Source organism: Enhydra lutris, unplaced genomic scaffold (assembly GCF_002288905.1).
Source record: "Enhydra lutris kenyoni isolate GAN:26980312 unplaced genomic scaffold, ASM228890v2 scaffoldscaffold1, whole genome shotgun sequence".
NCBI classification, from domain to species: Eukaryota; Metazoa; Chordata; class Mammalia; order Carnivora; family Mustelidae; genus Enhydra; species Enhydra lutris.
Genome location: NW_019154085.1, coordinates 64916896 through 64933332, shown reverse-complemented (window position 1 = coordinate 64933332; position 16437 = coordinate 64916896). Strand labels below are relative to the sequence as shown.

The 16437-nt window shown below is 38.6% G+C and overlaps 1 protein-coding gene across 1 annotated transcript in view; it reads left to right on the top strand.

Moving 5' to 3' along the window:
• LOC111145371 (serine/threonine kinase 39) overlaps positions 1-8250 on the top strand; it is a 297684-nt gene extending 289434 nt beyond the window's left edge. The window contains exon 18 of the mRNA XM_022500240.1: positions 6713-8250. Within this exon, the coding sequence (XP_022355948.1) occupies positions 6713-6787 (75 nt within the window). The 3' untranslated portion in view covers positions 6788-8250. The remainder of the gene's footprint in view (positions 1-6712) is intronic.
• The last annotated feature ends 8187 nt before the right edge of the window (positions 8251-16437 follow it).

The window sequence follows — 16437 nt, the reverse complement described above, 5'->3', positions numbered from 1 at the left end:
GACAAAGAGATGTCACAAGTAGGCAGAGAGGCAGGCAGAGACGTAGGCGGTGGGGAGGGGATGGGGAAGCAGGCTCCCCGCTGAGCAGGGAGCCCGATGCGGGACTCGATCCCAGGACCCTGAGACCATGACCTGAACCAAAGGCAGAGGCTTAACCCACCTAGCCACTCAGGTGCCCTGGATTTTCTTTAAATATGTCAAGGGAACAACATGAAACAATAGATGGAATGTGGAAGCAAATACGAAAATCTAGCCATCTTCTGTTAAGCAAGACGTTAAAGAGATTTGCAGAATGTAAAGCAGTGCCATTCTCAAATTTTTGTTTTGGTAAACTGTGGTCATTTTCCATTAAGGTTTTATTTGTTAGCATGTAATAGGTTTATTATTAGATTTAATAAATTAGTAAGTGAATAATTTAAGTTTTAATTTCTGAGATCGTCAGTATAATAAATACAATCTACATGTTTGTTTTTATTTTAATACTTTGATATTAAAATCATGTTTAAAATGTTTAAAATTTTTCAGTTTTAATTTTTAAAATAGTCAATACAATAAATATAACCTACAAAAACTTAAGCTTTTTAAGTTTTAGTTCCACTATAGTTAACACAGTGTTATATTAGTTTCAGGTGTGCAATTTAGTGACTCAGCAGTTAAATACATCACCCAGTGCCCATCACAGCAACTGCCCTCCTTAATCCCCATCACCTGTATCACCTATCCTCCCAACCCACTTCCTCTCTGGTAATTTTGTTCTCCAGAATTAGGGATCTGTTTCTTGATTTGTCTCTTTTTTTCCCCCTGGGTTTTGTTTCTTGTCTGACTCATTTTACTCAGCAGAATACTCTCTAGCTCCATCCATGTCCTTGCAAATGGCAAGATTTCATTCTTTTTATGGCTGAATTATACTCCATTATATATATATATATATTTATATTTATATTTATATTTATACACACATACCACATCTTCCTACATCTTCTTTATGCATTCATCTATCAGAGGATACTTGGACTGCTTCCATATCTTGGCTATTGTGAATAATGGTGCTATAAACATAGGGGTGCATGTAACCTTTTGAATTCGTGTTTTTGTATTCTTTGGGGAATACCCACAGTGTAATTGCTGAATCGTGGGGGTGGTTCTAACTTTTTGAAGAACCTTCTACTGTTTTCCACAGTGGCTGCACCAGTTTGCATTCCCACCAACAGTGCACGAGTACTCTCCTTTCTCTGCATCCTCACCAACACATGTTATTTCTTGTGTTGTTGATTTTAGCCATTCTGACAGGTATGAGGTGAAATCTTATTGTAGTTTTGATTCGCATTTCCCTGATGGTAAGTGACGAATACCTTTTCATGTGTCTTGTGGCCATCTTTAGGTCTTCTTTGGAGAAATGGATGTTCATGTCTTCTGCCCATTTTTTAATTGGATTATTTTTTGCATGTTGAGTTTCATAAGTTTAATATATTTTGATGCTAACCCTTTATTGAACATATCATTTGCAAATATCCCCACTCAGTAAGTTGCCTTTTTAGTTTTGTTGATTGTTTTTGTTTTATTTCTCAGGAGACAGATGAGATGTCAAAAAGGTTACTGCCTGTGTTCTCTTCTAGGATCTTTATGGTTTCAGGTCTCACATTTAGGTATTTAATCCATTTCAAAATTTTCTGTATGGTGTAAGAAAGTGGTTCATTTTCTTTCTTTTGCAAGTGGCTGTCCAGTTTTCTCAACACCATTTGTTGAAGAGACTTTTTCCCATTGAATATTTTTTCCTGCTTTGTCGAAGATGAACTGACCACATACTTGTGGGTTTATTTCTGGGTTTTCTATTCTATTCCATTGATCTACAGGTCTTTTTTTTTTTTTTTTCTTTTTAAGATTTTATTTGAGAGGGAGAGAGAATCTCAAGCAGACTCCACACTGAGGGCAGAGCCTGGCTCGGGGCTCAATTCCACAACTGTAAGATCTTGACCTGAGCTAAAACCAAGAGATGTTTAACTGACCAAGCTACCTAGGCAACCCTCCATATCTGTTTTTTAAGCCAGTACCATACTGTTTTGATTGCCACAGCTTTGTAATTTAAAACCCAGAATTGTGATGCTTCTAGCTTTGCTTTTTCAAGATTGCTTTGGCTATTCAGTATCTTCTGTGGTTCCACACAAATTTTAGGGGTTTTTTGTTCTAGTTCTGTGTAAAACGCTGGTGGCATTTTGATAGGGTTTGCATTAAATGTCTAGATTACTTTGGGTGTACAGACATTTTAATTGTATCTGTAATTCCATAAGCATGGCATGTCTTTTCCTTTCTTTGTGTTGTCTTCAGTTTCTTTCATCAGTATTTAATTCCTAGGTATCTTATTTTTGGTGCAGTCAAAATGGAACTGTTTTGTCAATTTCTCTAAGGTTTCATTATTGGTGTATAGAAATGCCACAGATTTCTGAACCTTTTGTCTCCTGTGACTGAATTTATCAGTTCTAGCAGTTTTTTTGGTGGAGTCCTTGGGTTTTCTATATAAAGTAGCAAGTCATCTGCAAATAGTGAAAGTTTTCCTTCTCCATCGATTTGGATGTCTTTTATACCTTTTTTTGTTGTTGTCTGATAGCTATGGCTAGGACTTGTAGTATTATGTTGAATAAAAATGGTGAGACTGGACATCCTTGTCTTGTTCCTGACCTTAGGGGAAAAAACTCTATTTTTTCCCCATTAAGGATGTTAGCTGTTGATTTTTCACAGATGGCCTTTATTATGTTGAGGTACGTTCCCTTTGTTCAGGTCTTTCATCATAAATGGATGTTGTACATTGTCAAATGCTCTTTCTGTATCTGTTGACATGACCATATGGTTCTTTTCTCTTATTGATGTGATTGATCACACTGATTGATTTAGGAACATTGGACCACCCTTGCATCCCAGAAATAAATCCCACTTGATCATGGTAAATGATTTTTTTAAAAAAGCATGAGCTTAAAAAAAAAAAAAAGCATGAGCTTTTGAAGTCCTTGATAATTTTTAAGAATATAAAGGGTACTTGAGACCGAGAAGTTTGAGAACTGCTGCTTTTAGGGTCTCTAATCCCTTTGCTCTAGAATCCAGTACCATTTTCATATTGCTCTCAGTGTTTTGCAGGCCACAGTGAGCGAGACAAGAACTCAGCCTTGGTTAAGAGAGAGTCAGCAGGATAGTGGGGGAAGAAGAGCTGAGTGCCTGAATGAAAGCCAGACAACCTGGCCTATGACTCTGCCAGGAAACTGAGTGTTCCAGTGTAGCCGCAGGAGGCACTGGGACAGAGGGTGAGAGATGGACTCCAATAATCACTGGTTTGATCACCCACTTGCATTGTAAATTCTCAACTTCTATTACTCTTTGCAAAAGGGATTTAAGATTTTTTCTTTTAACCACTCTTGGATACTTTATTTCCTTTCATTTCAACATCCTACTAATTCCCATTGCCAAGTTTCTGGTGTATCTTTGACATGCACTGATGTGCTTCCCATTAGCTAGTCCCTGCTTGTCACCGTCAGCAGCCATCCTTGCTCCTGTGGTGTTTGTCCTTTGCCTATTAATTACACACATTGCGTCTGCCCCCATTCACCGCATTGAGTAAATGATGTTAGCAGGGGTGTGAAGAAGAAAGGAAGATTTAAGGAGATATACAAACTGGTGTGGAGCAAGAAAATAATTGGGAGTGAGGGGCTAGGTAGTGATTCTGATCTTACTACCCCTGACAACACAAACAGTGAAAATTGCCCTTTACTGGGGCGCCTGGGGGGCTCAGTGGGTTAAGCCGCTGCCTTCGGCTCAGGTCATGATCCCAGGTCCTGGGTTCAAGCCCCACATCGGGCTCTCTGCTCGGCGGGGAGCCTGCTTCCTCCTCTCTCTCTGCCTGCCTCTCTGCCTACTTGTGATTTCTCTCTGTCAAATAAATAAATAAAATCTTTAAAAAAAAAAAATTGCCCTTTACTGAATATCTTGTCAACTAAAACTAAAGAAATCAATGGGCAGGCACAAAGGAAATTTTTTAAATGCCCACTTATATTTCTACCCTTTAGGCTATTGATTTTCTTATATAAGCTTAAGTACTGACACCATTATGTTAAAGATAATTACTTAAAAATACTCAAGTTCTGTATTCTAATTAGCAGTTTATTGTAAGGGAAAATGTTGGGGGTGACAAAGGACTGAGTTTATGCACTGGTTTTTGGAGCAGTGCAAAGCAGGTTCATTGTGATGATTGGAAAGGGTTTTTTTTTTTTTTCTTACATGGGAAACTAATTGTTTTGACAATAATTTAGCAGGAATTAGGCCAAGAAAAGGTTTGTATGGTCCTTTGGTGATTAATTGCCCATTCCCAGTCATTTATCAAACCTTTTTCTCCCAACTTGTACTTACATAATGTCAGATTCTGGTTTATGCACTCTGAAGAGGTGGCCTGGAATGGTGATATGCATACTGTGTGTGTGTGTGTGTGTGTGTGTGTGTGTGTGTATGAGAGAGAGAGAGAAGGGGAGTTGAAAAAAAAAATAAAAAATTTTGAATGAGGACAAGTGAGAGGTTTGATGAGCAATGACTGTTTCCAGTTTCTTTTAATTTTGAAGAAAAAAAAGTATTTGACACAATATAAGTTGGGACAATTCTAGGCAATAAATGTCCTAAAATATTATAAACAAAATTGTTCTGGAAAAATAAGTTGTTTGTCATGAGCCCTTCTACTACTTGGTAAACACTTTTTTTCTGACCAGTTTTATAGAGGACGCCTTTTGGTAAAAACCGTATTACCCTCAGTGACCAGTTAAATCGCTTTTGTTCATTTTCATATCTTAACAATTGAAAATCTGTACATCTTAATTCCCTTCACATATTTCACCCTTATTCCCCCACCCCCGCGCCACCACTCCTTTCTGGCAACCACCTGTTTGTTCTCTGTATTTAGAGTCTGTTTCATTGTTGTTCATTTGTTTTGTGTTTTAGATTCTATATGTAACTGAAGTATGATATTTGTCCTTCTCTGGCTAACTTATCTCACTTAGCGTATGTTGTTTAGGTCCATCCTTGTTGGAAATGGCAAGATCTTACTCCTTTTTATGGATGAGTAATATTGAATTGTATATATATATTCTACATCTTTATCCATTTATCTGTAGATGAACCCTTAGGTTGGATATTCTGGCTACTGTAAATGCTGCTGCAATCAACACAGGGGTGCATATATCCTTTCAAAGTAGTGTTTTCATTTTCCTTGGGTAAATACCTTATAGTAGAACTACTGGATCATACGGTATTTCTATTTTTAGCTTTTTGCAGAACCTACCATACTCTTTTCCACAGTGGTTGTACCAACTTGCATTCCTAGCCAACAGTGCACAAAGGATACCTCTTCATGTTGTTTCTTGTCTCCTGATACTAGCCCTTCTGACAGGTGTGAGGTGATATCTAATTTGGTTTTGAGTTACAGTTCCCTGCTGATTAGTGATGTGGAACATCTTTGCATGTGTATGTTGGTTGTCTGTCTTCTTTGGAAAAATGTCTGTCCGGGTCCTCTGCCCATTTTTTATTGGGTTATGTGGGGGTTTTGTTACTGAGTTGTAGGAATATTTTGGATTACTGACCCCTTATTAGATATAGAATTTGCAAATATCTTCTCCCATTTAGTAGGTTGCCTTTTTCATTTTGTTGATGGTTGCTTTTGCTGTGCAGGTTTTTTATTTTGGTGTAGTTCCAGTAGTTTGTTAGCTTGTCTCCCTTACCTGAGGAGACAGGTCCAGAAAATTGTTGCTAAGGCTGAGGTATAAGAGATTAATGCCCATGGGTTTTTTTTTTTTTTTTTTTTTTTGTAGGATTTTGGTGGGTTTAGGTCTTCAATTCACTTGGAGTTTATTTTTTGTGTTTGTTATAAGAAAGTGGTCTAGTTTCATTCTTTGTATGTAGCTGTCCAGTTTTCCCAGCACCATTTATTGAAGAGATTGTCTTTTCCTCATTGTATATCTTGCCTCCTTTTTTGTAGATTAATTGACTCTATTGGTACGGGTGTGTTTCTGGCCTTTCTTTCACGTTCCATTGATCTGTGTGTTTTTGTGCCGGTACCGTACTATTTTGGTTACTGTAGCTTTGTAGTATAACTTGAAATCTGGGATTGTGATATCTCCCTGCTTTGTTCTTCTTTCTTAAGATTGCTTTGGCTATTTAGAGTCTTATATGGTTCCATACAAACTCCGATTATTTGTTCTAGTTCTGTGAAAAATACTATTGGTATTTTGATAAGGATTGCACTGGGTAATATGGATATCTTAATAATTCTTCCAGTCCATGAGCTGAGCATGGTCTATCTTTCCATTTGTGTCTTCAGCAACTTTCATTGGTGTCTTGTTTTCAGAGTATAGGTCTTTCACCTTTTTGGCTAAATTTATTCCAAGGTATTTTATCATAATCCTTTAAAATGATTAAGGAGCTCTAATTTGAAAGTATATTTAAAATCACTTTCTTGGCAGTCATTGACCGTTTCAAAGCTCCAAGTCTGGAGACTGTGGTGTTTTAACAGGAACAAATCCCCCCCACCCCATTTTCTGTACTTGATAGCATAGTGACCAGATTTGTTACAGTAGTCCTTCAAGAGGATGATTCTCTGTCCTGGAAAACATGGGACACTGGCCCCATACAGACTGTGCCTTTGCTTGGATCAACCGGCACTGAAAGTGTCTTTTTCCCTTTTCAGGCTTCAGGCTGTGATGGGTCGGAGATTCCTGATGAAGTGAAGCTGATCGGGTTTGCTCAGCTGAGTGTCAGCTGATGTATGTCCCTTGACATCTCCCTGATCTGTCATGCCCCTCACCTCACAACACTCCCCTCAATCTTCTCTCCCCCACCCCGTCTCCCACCCCCTCACTCCCAGTCCCCACAAAATCAGAAGATTGTGAAGAGTCTGGCTTCAGTGAAATGGGATAAAAAAGAATTTTTTCAAACTTACAACACTCCGAGTTCTGCTTTATTCTCTAGCAATCCACAGTATGAGAACAAGCAAATGCCACAGCTGCACGACAGTTGCTAATTTTTCCAAAAGCTATTTAATATTCTTAGCAATCAATTTGGATATCCCTTAAGTGAAAAGAATATGAAATACACTCAGGTGGTCCTATTTATCGGCAACAAAAGGAATTTTTTCTATCAGAAGCCTATTTCTTCTCTCATTGTTGTGCTTTCTGTTCTACTTTAATTGTACATCTGACAATACTGCCTCTTTTATGTTGGATTTAGAAATTAATATACTTATAAAATTAAGATTTATTAGCCAAACTTGAATTCTAGTTTTAAAACTGACTGTGAATTTTATTTTTCATATATTTATGCATTACACACCTTAGCTATAAGAAGAAAAGTTTTTGATTATATGCTTCTTGCAGTTAATCTCTTGTTATTTAAACAGAAAATTTCAGGTCTATCTTTGGAGTATTTATAACTTTTGATTTTTGAAATGACTGAATTAGAACTAGGATGCTTATTCTTTTGGTTTGTTTGCAGAAAAACCAACCCACAATCTGATTGTCTCTTGGGAGAGGGAGGTGCCTTGCAAACTTTCATATTAAGAATGTGCCTGAGGCTGCTTTACTTTGGAATAGTCTCAGATCTAAAATTTCCTCTACATCAAGTGGCATATGTAAGTTTTGCTTCATTGGAACATATAGAATGCTATATAAAATGTTGCCATTCTATTAGACTGCTCATTATATACCCATCTCTGATTTGACTTCTCCTTAAATGATAGGATTTGTTGTTCCAAAGGTGATAAACTTGAAGCTACCAGAATCTGAGTTTTACTTGAAATTCTGCAGAATACCCAGGTGGAGTGAAAAATAGAAAGGGTTTTGTGCAATGACTAAAAAGGTAAAATGCTGTTAAGTTTCAAGAATAAATCATTTCCAACCCAAGTAGCCCTCTGCTTGACTGTGTATTACGGAATAGTAAACCTTAGGATTTTCAAAATTGGAGTCTAAACTTTCAGGGAGGTGGGCTCCCAGGACGGTACCATTGCTCTTTCCTAGCTAACCCTAGATACGGCAGCTCTTTAATGTACTTTAAAAAGCAAATATATATTACTAAGGAAAGAAAAAGTTATTTATAATTGCCTTGTCATAATTGTAAAGGTGTTCTAGAGCCATTTGCATACAATTTAATGTAATTTCATTCCATTCTATTGTTTACACAACGATTACTCAAAGATGACTGCAAAGGTAAAAGGAAAATAAAAGTGTATTGCACAAAGCGATTGTGTCCCCTTGTTTCCTTCCTCCTTCAGGTATTACCAGCATGGCGGTGGGGCTGGTTGGCACTTCCACGCCTCCTAAGAACTAAGGAGTGAAAAGTGCCCTCAAGGGAACAAGGCGACCATTCAGTGAGAGGATCAGGTTTGACAAATACTCACACTTCGTGTAGACAGTGTTTGAACTCCAACAATAGGGCTGCAGGGAACAAGTGAAAAATAATTCCTTACCGGGGCTTCTTTTTAGCCCGGAGGCTTGGAGTGCTGGTGACTCTTCCAGAGCCGGACTCCCAAGGCCTGGGTTCTAATAACCCAAGCATCTTCTTAACACTGTACACCTTGTGGATAAAACCAGGATGAGAAAAGGCCCTCATCATCTACTGGGAAAGTAAAACATACATGAACAACTGGAGAAGCCTTGTCTTGCAACATAGTAATAAGTATCATAGAATAATGTATGCTTCTAGTCCTGTATCTTCACTGATTGCATAGGAATATGTATAAACTTCCTCAAATACTAAGACAAAGATTGTCTTAAAATGAAGGGACCGTAAGAACTGGTTAACAATATGAACACCAGGGTCAAGTCTGTACACAGAAGTTAGCCTTGAGGTCCTGCAGAATTGCAAAGCTAGGGCTCATCGCAAAGAGCTGTCTGAGCAGACATAGCCTGCTCTTGGACATTTTTCTTTTTAAAATTAGGAGAAATACATTTTTTCCTAGTACTAAAGCCTGGAATGACATTTCTCTAGGAAATGAAACTTACGTATTCAGAACCTTCAAAACTATCCAACCAGTCCTACAATACACACACAGTAAGTTTTGAATACACTTACCTTCTCTAGTACGTTCAGCAGATGCCCAGAGGTAGGTCCTGTGATAGGAAGTACCATCGTTAAGGAGCTGAGAGCGTAGTCCAAGCGGTTACGGTTATCAGAAAACGTAAAGGCATGAGTGCACAACCTATTCTTTAGGCAATCCTATGTGACCATTTCTCTTAACCAAGCTTTAGATTAACGAGGACACACAACAATACAGTGTTGTGATTCTGTTCACTGGCAAGGACCTAAACGTCACTGAACACATTTTCGGTATTATCTGGACAGATTCCTATGCCTTAACAAACAGATGGGTTCACAACCTCTCTGTAAAATCAAGGTACCCATAACTCTCTGCCCAAATACATACAAAACCTGTTCTGCATCCCGGGCACTTCTATCATGGATAGTTTTTAAAGTTGTAAAATAGAAGCAAATTTTAATTCCCATGTATTGTCCTTATGTGAACAAAATGGTTTTCTGTATTTAAAACAACTTTTAGAGGGGTGCCTGTGGGGCTCAACTGGTTAAACATCCAACTCATGATCTCACCTCTGGTCTTGATCTCAGGGTCATGAGTTCAAGCCCCATGCTGGGCTCCACGCTGGGTATGGAGCCTACCTAAGAAAAATAAAAACTTTTAGAGACACCTGTAAATCATGTGTGATGAAAATTTTTCTAACAAAAACAAAAAAGTACTCTGGTAAAGTTCCCTATGTGTTCCATATCTTACATGCTGGTAAAATAAACATGGTATAAGCCCACCTCCTCTGCATGTATGAATAGGGTGAGGTAACAGTCTTTAGGGGAAGACCCAAGGATTCCCTCAAAAAAAAAAAAAAATGTCCTATATACAATGATTTTAACATGTAAAAATTTCATATTCCTATTTTTCAATCACCCATTTTCAGTAATGCACCAATGGTCTATTTAGTTTTAAACAATATACCTCCCGGGTGAACCCTTCGAGTTAAATTACAGAGATGGTGAGTGTGAGCCGATTCACACTGGAAGACTTCTGTCAAAAACGAGGATTTGCACAGGACAGTAAGTGATCTTAGTCTTCTTAGTAAGTGATCTTAGTAAGTGATCTTAGGTCTTCTTTTTTCCTGGAAGCCTATTTGATAACAGAAGATGTTGCCTAGTGAGGCCCATTTAGGTTTTGATAGGAAGATCATATGATCAATTTAAGATAAAAGGGTTATCCATTCTTTATAAGTGAGAACATGCTTCTGGCTCACCCATACGGGGCTTTATATAGTGGTGATTCGCTTACAGGGAACTCAGATGTACCTTGGTTTTGAGGCACAGATTTATTGTCAAAGCCATTAGGCAATCCTAGCTAACAACTCCTGACTCTCACCAGGATATTAAGGGGCAGGTTGAGTGTGTATCATTTGCCACAGTGGGTGGTACTAGAACATTCCCCCTCAGAGCCGGAATGTCCCAGCCTAGAACCATGGAATGCTTTCTGGGGTGCTGAGTTTTAAGATGGCTGTGACTTGGCCTAACCAATGTAAACAAATGGCTTTCAAGTGATAATTTCCATTGTGTATCTGCATGAGCTAAAAATTCGAGTGTAAGGAGTTTGATTACAAGTTGAGTGTTATCTTCAAGCTGATGCAATTTGCCCGGAGTTTGGTGCTTGGTATGTGTATTCTCAGGAATAATAAAACACATTTTAATGCATTATAACTAGGGCAGACAGTAAGAACACATGTTGAAAAGGATGGAGTGACTGACTTCATCAGTATATCAATTAACACCTAAACCACCACAAAAAGGTGGGGGGCGGGCTGCTCTCCATTGAAAAAGACAAGGCATAAAAAATGGTCAAAAACACATTTCCAAAATGTCCCAGTGGTTACCAAGATGATATTTTGCCACGGGGAAAATGCACGGTCCAATAACAACAATATCCTTTTACCTGCCTCCCTGGCCCTTGCTCACCAAGCCCAGCCAAGGAGTTTGGGAGTCTAAGAAGATTGAAGAAAAATTTCACCCAATTAGGTTATCAGCCACTGTGGATCTTGTGCCAAACCAATGAATGCAGTTTTTAATCGAACATCCCCAGGTGAAAAAGCTAAGAGAGATACATAAAACTTCCCCCTACATGAGTTATAAGCATACAAAACATCATTAGCTGAAGTTTATTGAGCCCATATAATTTAGCTTATAACTCATCGAAGGGCAGGGAACGTTATTAAAAGTTACAATCTTATGCTATTGTTATTTGAATTTGCTACAGAATGATGAAAGGGCAGCCATGGAATAATCATTCCAACAGTGTATTTACCCCTCATGTAGAAAACCAGCTTGAGAAACCAAGACTTGTAATTTATCACAGAGGAAGCTGCCTATTGTCTAGACAGAATATTCGGTAAAATAGCAGGCACATAATCTGGGAGGAGGAGGAGGAGGATACCATGCTTCGTTACAACATGGTATAGACAGTCCTCTGGTCTAACCTTCACCCAGATGAGCAGTTTGGTACCGAACAATTCCGGCAGCACTTAATGTGTGTTAGGTAACCCAAGTGCAAAAGGACTAGTGATCAGAGGAAGGGTACATACACTCAGATTTTTCACATACCTCAGTCGTTGTTTCTCCTCTCTCCAAACTCTGTGGGATTCTGAAAAAGGAAATGAGAATCAAAGTGTGTGTGGTGGGGGGGTGGTTTGAGGAAGAGGCCTACCAAAATGCCAGCACTGGTCGGGCTTGTGATTAGGAAACCTGAATTCAGATCCAGTGCTATTTTCCAATGCTCTAGAACACTATGAAGCTGGCCATATGCATTATCTGGTGTGATTCACGCAGTAGTCCTGTGATGATGTTTATGTGTTCACTGAAGAATAAGGTAAGATCTAATTCTTATTCTAGGTTGTAGACAGTTTCAGTGTGAAAGCCGGGCTTTAAGCTCTTTGGAATTTTTTTGTTTGTTTGTTTGTTTTAATTGTTCTTAACAGAAAGAGCCCTCACATTGCTAAGCACTTTACATCCTCTCATTTAATCTTGAACAACTGTTGATTGGGGTTTATTATTACCCCATGTTAGACATGAGAGAACTAAGCCTTGGAAGGCCAAAGCTGCCCAAGGCCACACAGTCAGTGTCAAACATGTGGCAGGAACTTGAAGGAAGGTAAGTCTGGTTCTAAAGCCGACACCCAGAGCCATATCAGACAGCCTCCCTGCATGATACAAGACACACGTTACTGCAGGCTTTCTTTGTACCAGGCACTAAACCAAAGACTTCCAGCTCAACTTCCTGAAGCCTCTCAACAACTCAGGGAAATTGGCTTTGTCATGTAGATTATAGATGAGGAAATAGTTATACGAAGGTCTGGAGTAACTTCTCTAAGTTCCGCCAGCTAGTAGGTAACAGAGAGGGACTGAACCCAAGTCCGGTGGGCTCCAAGGCATTTCCGCCATATCATAGAGAGCTGCAAACCCGGATTTCATGGGGCCTGAAATTAATACTGTTTGGGGTAGGGGACTCTTTAAGTTTGGGTATAAAGTTATTCGTGACAAATTAGGTACTGAGTCTTGCAAGGGGCCCCCGACCCCTATTCCTGGTAACTGCCACCGAGTCACAGACGTTGCCACTGCTTTTCATTTCATGATTTGTATTATAGCTTCTGTGCTCATCAGAGTCTTTTGTGATGTGGCTTCCAAATCCAGGGAGGTAAGTAATTTTTCCGAGATCAAAGAATGAGAGATAGTTGTTTGAGAAGGGATGGTTTCAGTCTGATTAAGTACCTTAAAAAAAAAAAAAGGGGGACTCTAAACAAAAAATAAATAAAACAATTACATTCTTTAGTAATAAAATATAAGACCAAAATAGCTTCTGCTCAGGCTTTGTTGCCGGCTGTCAATGCGACCTCACCCAGGTTCCATTTCACTTCTCGAAGGCTCAGTGTACTCATTTTTAGATTGAGAGGGATTAATTAGCTGATCATTAACTTCCTTTCCAACATGAACATTCTAGGGGCCTAATTGAGCTAAGTAATGAATAAACCCGTTGCTGCTTGAATGTACTGGTCCATCCATTCCACTCTAACAGTTGAGCTGTTGGTGAATTGGGTTTTAGAAATTCTAATCAGCTAATTAGGATCCTTTGTTATAGCAAATAGTTGTACAGGGAGAATCAGGATCAACCTACTTGAAGTTAAAAAGATTGGGTATGTTAATTAGCTTGGCTGTGGTGATTATTTCACAATTTATATGTATATTGAAACCTCAAGTTGTACTCCTTAAATATATATTTTTTTATTTCTCAATTATACCTGTAGACATAGTCTTAAAATATTTAAAATATTTTTATTTCTGGGGTGTACCCTCAGCACACAGTACTTCAACAGGAACATCCCACCGAGCTCTTTTTCCCCCACAGAGCTCATGTTGCAAGAGGAGAGGCAAGAAGTGTGTTGGGGAAAGGAGAGGCAAGGAGGGAGACACCTGACCAGCCATCCTACCCACTCACTGGCCCTCGCAGGTAAAAGTAGCCACAACATCCCTGTTGACTCCAAAGAGCTAAGTCAAAACCCAAATCTTAGAAATTGCAAATTCCTATTCTTTCTAGCATTTCTGTCTTATAAATAGTTGATGATTAAATTAAAATTATTAAAAATAGTTAACATTAGGGGCATTTGGGCAGCTCGGATGGTTAAATGTCTGCCTTCAGCTTAGGTCATGATCCCAGTGTCCTGGGGTGGAGACCTGCATCAGGCTTGCAGCTCAGTGGGGAGTCTGCTTCTCCCTCTCTCTTTGCTTCTTTCCCTTTTTGTGCTGTCTCTCTTTCAGATGAATAAATTAAATCTTTTAAAAAAAATAGTTAACATTACTAAACATACTAAACACAGTAACTACCTTATTCCAAGTGCTTCTCGTATGTATGATCTCTTAATCTTATAACTATGCAAAGCAGGTATGCCTGTGTCCAAATTACAGATAAAGGAAATGAAGTTCAGAGAAATTCAGTAACTTATCCAAGATCAACAGCTAGTACATGGCAGTACGGGAATTTGAATTCACATGTTTCTTCTTACTATGCCAATTGCCTCCCAGTTAAATCTGCATTTTCCCTATTTTTATTATGTTTTTTTTTTTCATTGCCTTCTAACCAACCAATAGAGTATAAGCTGTTTACAGGAGTAGTTGCAAAGGAAACTTAGTAATGTTGTCTGGTACAGACCCTTACTCAATATGTGTTGGAAAATACAACATTACTGGAAGAAAAAAAAAATCCATTAGGAGACATATATTATTGAAAACCAATGACTTCAATCAGACCAGCAAAAAATCCAGGTATAAAAAATTGCAAATGGCAGTTACAAGATGATCAAGAAAAGGACAGTCTGGCTGGGTAGTAGCATTTTCAGCTGTTCCTCTGTGTTGGCAGCCTTTCAAATCCACACAACTACTAAATGCATTAGTATAAGGAAGGCTGTGATAACACCACAGTCAGCTGTGTAAAATGAATTTAAGAGTGACTGATAAGTAGACCTGAAGTAGCAAATTGCTGAAAAGATCACCTCAGCACTGTGAAACAGAATGATGCTTCAGTGTGGGTTAAAAGAGAAAGGGTTGACATGTCCGTCACCAGAGCCACCTTGGGGATCAGCCAAGGATTTCTTCAACCTCTCAGTACCAGCATGGTATAGAATAAGGTTCAGCTTCTCATTGAAGTGCCACCTGGACAATGCTCACACCATAAAATTCACTTTTTGAGTCTAAATCCTTTCTGTCCTTCATTTTACATAGCTCTTTGCCATCCATCAGGAAGATAGGAGACTTGTATTTAAACACTGATATAATGCTGGGCTCCATGTGTTAAACCCTATAAATTTTAGGAAGTAGTTTGGTGTTGCCTCTTAAAAAGTATCATCAATATCTGTGCTCCATGTGTGCAGGGAGTCATTGCATTTGGTCATTGAGCTTCAGAGTATTTTACAGTGTGACAATCTAGACAGACACTTATGAAGGGAGCTAAACTATGGAAATTAGAATCCTGTGACTACTCTATATGTATATATGTAGGACTTAACTTAGATAAATTGTGCAATAATTGAAAGAAAGAAAGAATGAATGAATGCTATTATAATTATACAATTCCTTCAAATTTAGACTTACTGAATATATTTTTAAAAGATGACAGGATTTCTGAAGTCATCTGTTCTAATCTGGCAATCTTTCTTAGGACCCAGGCTTTCTGACTCCCAGCCTGGTGTTTTTTGTGCTCTGCATAGAAAGAAATTCCCTTACTATTAAAAAGAGAAATACCGCAGAAATAGGAGACCAGTTTTTTGAGTGGGACCAATCTTTGTGTTTCTGAAGATTTTAATATTAGAAAGAATATTAAATGTAGGTGATCCCAAAAATACCATCCATAGAAACACCAGCTCAGAAATAACCACATTGAGTACACAAGGAGATATTTGATACATAAATAAATTTTCATCAAATCACCTTGAAATGCTTAGCTGCAGAAAAAATGATTAATTTTTCAACAATGACTGAGCCAGAGAAGCTTATCCACTCCTGTGTTCTCTGCTGAAGACAGCGAAGGCTCCATATTTATTTTTTGTCCTTGAGTTTGCAATTGATTTCTCCGAGGTGGTCATTTTTGGGAAGTCAAGCTCGAAAGAGCTTTCTGACCAAAGCCCATTCAAAATGAGGAAGGAGAGCCAGGCACTCAACTATGAGGACTTTTTCTTCAGACACATTCTTAAAAGAGCAGCATTTTCTCCACCTACCCCAAAACACAGGAGAATAGGCATATAGCTGTCAATTTTTATAGGTTCTTATGTGAATGTGGAGCCTTGCAATACCTTGTATGGGTTTTAAGAAAATACAGTCAGTCCCTGGTCTATGAAAAAAAAAAAAAAAAAAATCTTATGTACAAATTGAATCCTGTCTCGTTTCCCAATGTTTTTCTTCTATAAAGATCCCCTTGCTGTCCTGGGAGTAGAGATAGGGAGCTAAGGGTCTCTAAGTTGTCTGGTTCCCCAGCACCTCCATGATCTCCTCTCCTACTTTCTTCTGCTCTCTCAACTTCAGACACACCCAACTTCCCTGTTGCTCTTTTAACACACCAGGCACTGCTTTAGTTATTCCTTTGGAGACAGGCCTCTCCAAGTTCTTAGTTCTTAGCTAATTCCCTCTCCTCCAAGTCTTTGCACACTGTTACTTTCTCAGTGAGGCCACCATGAGCTTTGTATTTAAAATTGAAACCTTCAAGAGATGGTCCAAGATGACAGCACGAGAAGACGCTTTCACAAACACACTGAATCTACACCTATACATAGAGCAGTTCCCCCTGAAGAACTGAGAGCATGAAAAAGAAATGATAGGTTCTCCTGTGGACCT